The sequence below is a fragment of the Octopus bimaculoides genome, chromosome 3 (genome assembly GCF_001194135.2).
Source record: "Octopus bimaculoides isolate UCB-OBI-ISO-001 chromosome 3, ASM119413v2, whole genome shotgun sequence".
NCBI classification, from domain to species: domain Eukaryota; kingdom Metazoa; phylum Mollusca; class Cephalopoda; order Octopoda; family Octopodidae; genus Octopus; species Octopus bimaculoides.
In genome coordinates this window covers 99935881-99939328 of record NC_068983.1, presented here as the reverse complement: position 1 = coordinate 99939328, position 3448 = coordinate 99935881, and the positions used below count along the sequence as shown (strand labels likewise).

Genomic DNA, 3448 nt, shown 5'->3' with positions numbered 1-3448 from the left:
TGTTGCCTCTCTGCAAATGTCAGAAGTTATGGAGATTAAATATGCTTTACACCGCTTAATCAGCCAAAGGAGTAAATGTAAACAACTGAATACTTGTCAGTGATTGGTTGAAATTATCAAATAAGACAATTTTTTACATGAAATAAATTCGAATACAAAAATATTTTTCTGTTCTATAACACAAAATAGATAAGTATACGAAGTTTGAAAGTCTTTCGGTACCAAAAACACTATGTAAAACATTAATGAAAACTGTGGCCCCCGTTTTAAAATAGATCCAAGTATTGTTGATAGCCATCTCTGTCACTAAAAATATTGGAAATGAGTGTATTAGGATGGCACTCAGCTGGGTCAGGTGGGTGGCCTTCCTTGGAAATAGGATACACAGTAGCAAGATACAAAGACTAGGATATATCTACAGAGAGAGAGAGAGAGAGAGAGAAAGAGAGTATGCAGTTGAAGAGCCTGGTCAGTATGAAGGTTAGCACACGAGCACAATGTTTGAGAGTAATGAAAGGCACAGTTAGAACCAGTGACCTTTTTTTGAAGTAACCAGAGGTGCATTCACACTTGGTATGTGGAACCTGCTAAAGTGGAAGCAAGTAGATTGAGAGAAGATTTGTGCAGTGTATACTAAGTACAGTGGGATGCAGAATGGACAACAAATGTGGAGGCTTTCTCCATAGATATACTCTCAAAAGCTTATAGAATTCTTAGGACATCAACATAAAGAATACTTTTAAACATAGAAATACAATTTCTGCATTATTGCATAGGCACCATACACAGATTGCATTCAATTCAAACAGAATTCTATAAAAACAATACCAACCTAGGATTATAAAAGCCTTCTGCATTATGACTTCGATGTCTCAATTCAGTCTCTGAAGCTGTGAAAGATACAGGTTCTGGACCAGATGCTTCGGGAACCTAGATAAAAGAAATAATAGTGGCACTGTTAATTCCTCAACAATATGAAATTAAACCTAATGAAGAATCATCAAAACCAACATTTAACGTCAGTTTTCCAAGCTAGCATGGGTTGGACAGCTTGACAGGAACTGGCAAGGCCAGGAGCCACTCCAGGCTTCATAGTTTGTTTTAGCTTGGTTTCTAGGCTGGATGTCCTTCCAACCACTTTAGAGAGTGTACTGGGTGCTTTTTACATGGTATCAGCACCCATATCAATGCTTTTTACATGGCACCTTTGTTTTAGGATCTCAAGAAACTTGGTTTTAAAATCTACTTCATACCTTTTAATCTATAAAAGATACCTTTTATAAATTAAAATTTCCAATTTCTACCAATCGATGCCAGTGCCAGCTGGCTGGTCCTGTGCCGGTGGCATGTAAAAAGCACCATTCGAGTGTGGTTGCTGCCAGTGCTGCCTGACTGGTTCTTGTACCGGTGGCACATAAAAAGCACCATTCAAGCATGGTCAATGCCGGTACCACCTGACTGGCCCTCATGCCGGTGGCACGTAAAAGCACCCACTACACTCTTGGAGTGGTTGGTATTAGGAAGGGCATCCAGCTGTAGAAACTTTGCCAGATCAAATTGGAGCCTGGCTTGCCAACCCTCAGTCAAACCATCCAACAGACATTAAATGACAACGATGATGATGATGTTAAAATGAACAGTAAATATACATTAAATCACAAACATCTACCTCTATTCTGGTTTCTTAGTCTAACTTCTAGTTAATTTCTGAAGTTGAAACTTTTGAAATGAAAGTTTTCCTCACTCCAGATTCTATGTGGAAACCTTTTGGGGAATAAAAAAAAAACTTCCCCTTATATGGTTACCTCCTTTTATATTCCTGTTTCAAATCCTGCTATGGTCATAAAATAAGAAGTAATCAAGTTGTGGAGTCAATATAATCAACACTCACATTTAAGGAATGACTCAACTCAACATTTGGCTGAAAAATATTGCCTCAACTTATACCATCACAGCAAAATGGACATAACAAAAGAAAAAAGAGAATCAGATCAAATGATCAGAGAGCCCACAATTTATAAAGCATGTATCCAAGTATCTAATGCATGTGCATTAAGGTGATGCAAAATAACTTATCATTTCAAAAACTTGAAGACACCCTCTAATTTTATTTAATTTAGTGCATAAACTCAACATGCAAAATTTCAGTGCAATTGAAGACATTTTAGAGGTTGCTACCATCCACAGAACATCTTGTATACTGTTATTTTTCAGTTTGTATTTATTGTACATTTTCTGTCTCCTTGCCATCTTCTACTGGCCCCGACATACAACTGTTTAAGAGATTCAAAGCAAAGTGGGTGGAAATTGACAAGAACAGTTACCAAACAGCAACAGATGATCCTAACATTGCAGAGAAAATCTCAGATGCTGAAGAAATCATTCAATTTGCTCAAGCTCAGCCTGATGAAGAGCAGCCTTGTGATGACTACAAGGAATTGCTCAAGCTAACGCTCCTTTTCCTCGGTAGTACCCCCAAATCAGGAATCAGCTTTAAAGCACCCAGAGCTTATCACAGAGCATGATGGATGACCAAGCTAATTTACTGCATTAAAATTTGGATATTTAAATCTCAGTTTTAACTAACCAAGAGCGGAAAAAGGACTGAGAGAGGTTTGCTGCTTTTCAGCTGTAATATACATCGGATCGTGGTACCTGGCACCCATACGCTCATGCAAGGTCAGCAGCTCTACAAGCAAAAGGATGACAAAATTTCAAGTGCTGCACTCAATAAGTTTTTGAGACATTTGTGGTACCTATCTGAGGAACTCGTGGCACTTGCATTTTTTGATTCAGCTGTTTTGCATGAGACAAAAAAACAAAATTAAGCATGCCCTGCAGAAACCAGTTGACTCAAAACCAAGTAAACGAGCATCAATAAATCCTGAAGCAGCTGGGCAGAAACAACTGCAGGATTTCATTACTGTCAGCACAAAAAGATTCTTTGAAATCTTAGAGGTGCCTTGCACTTTTCTTGAAAAAGATGCTAAAGAATGGAATGATGTTGAAAGTTATGCGAATGCAAGAGATATCACATATGGACTCAAAGTGGTAAACAACATTGCAGAATGAGGTGTATGACTGATGAAGGAATACAACAAACTAATAACCAATGATGAAGAGCAGAAGCAATACCTTCTTCAAATTGTTAAAAGTTACAGGTCGTCACTCTCAAACAGAAACAAGAAAACATTACTCTTGCTTCACAAAAAACAAAAATAAACTTATATACGTGGTTATATGCCTACTGGAGAAACTTCCACATAAAAAATAGCTAACGCACTATACACAGTACTTCACTATGTACTATAGCCTAGAGTGTCATTGATTTTTTTCAAATTAGGTTAACTAGGTACATATCAAACCGGTTCAAGCTTGGTAGCAACCTCTAATTTTCTCTTTTTTAACTCCAAATGCTTTCTTAGGAATAAGTAAAAAAAAAAAAAAA

General features: G+C 37.4%; 1 protein-coding gene across 1 annotated transcript in view; it reads right to left on the bottom strand.

Moving 5' to 3' along the window:
* The window catches only part of LOC106879530 (homocysteine-responsive endoplasmic reticulum-resident ubiquitin-like domain member 2 protein), a 34933-nt gene that overhangs the window by 10892 nt on the left and 20593 nt on the right, over nucleotides 1-3448 (bottom strand). The window contains exon 5 of the mRNA XM_052966354.1: nucleotides 833-930. Coding sequence (XP_052822314.1) covers nucleotides 833-930 — 98 coding nt within the window. The remainder of the gene's footprint in view (nucleotides 1-832; nucleotides 931-3448) is intronic.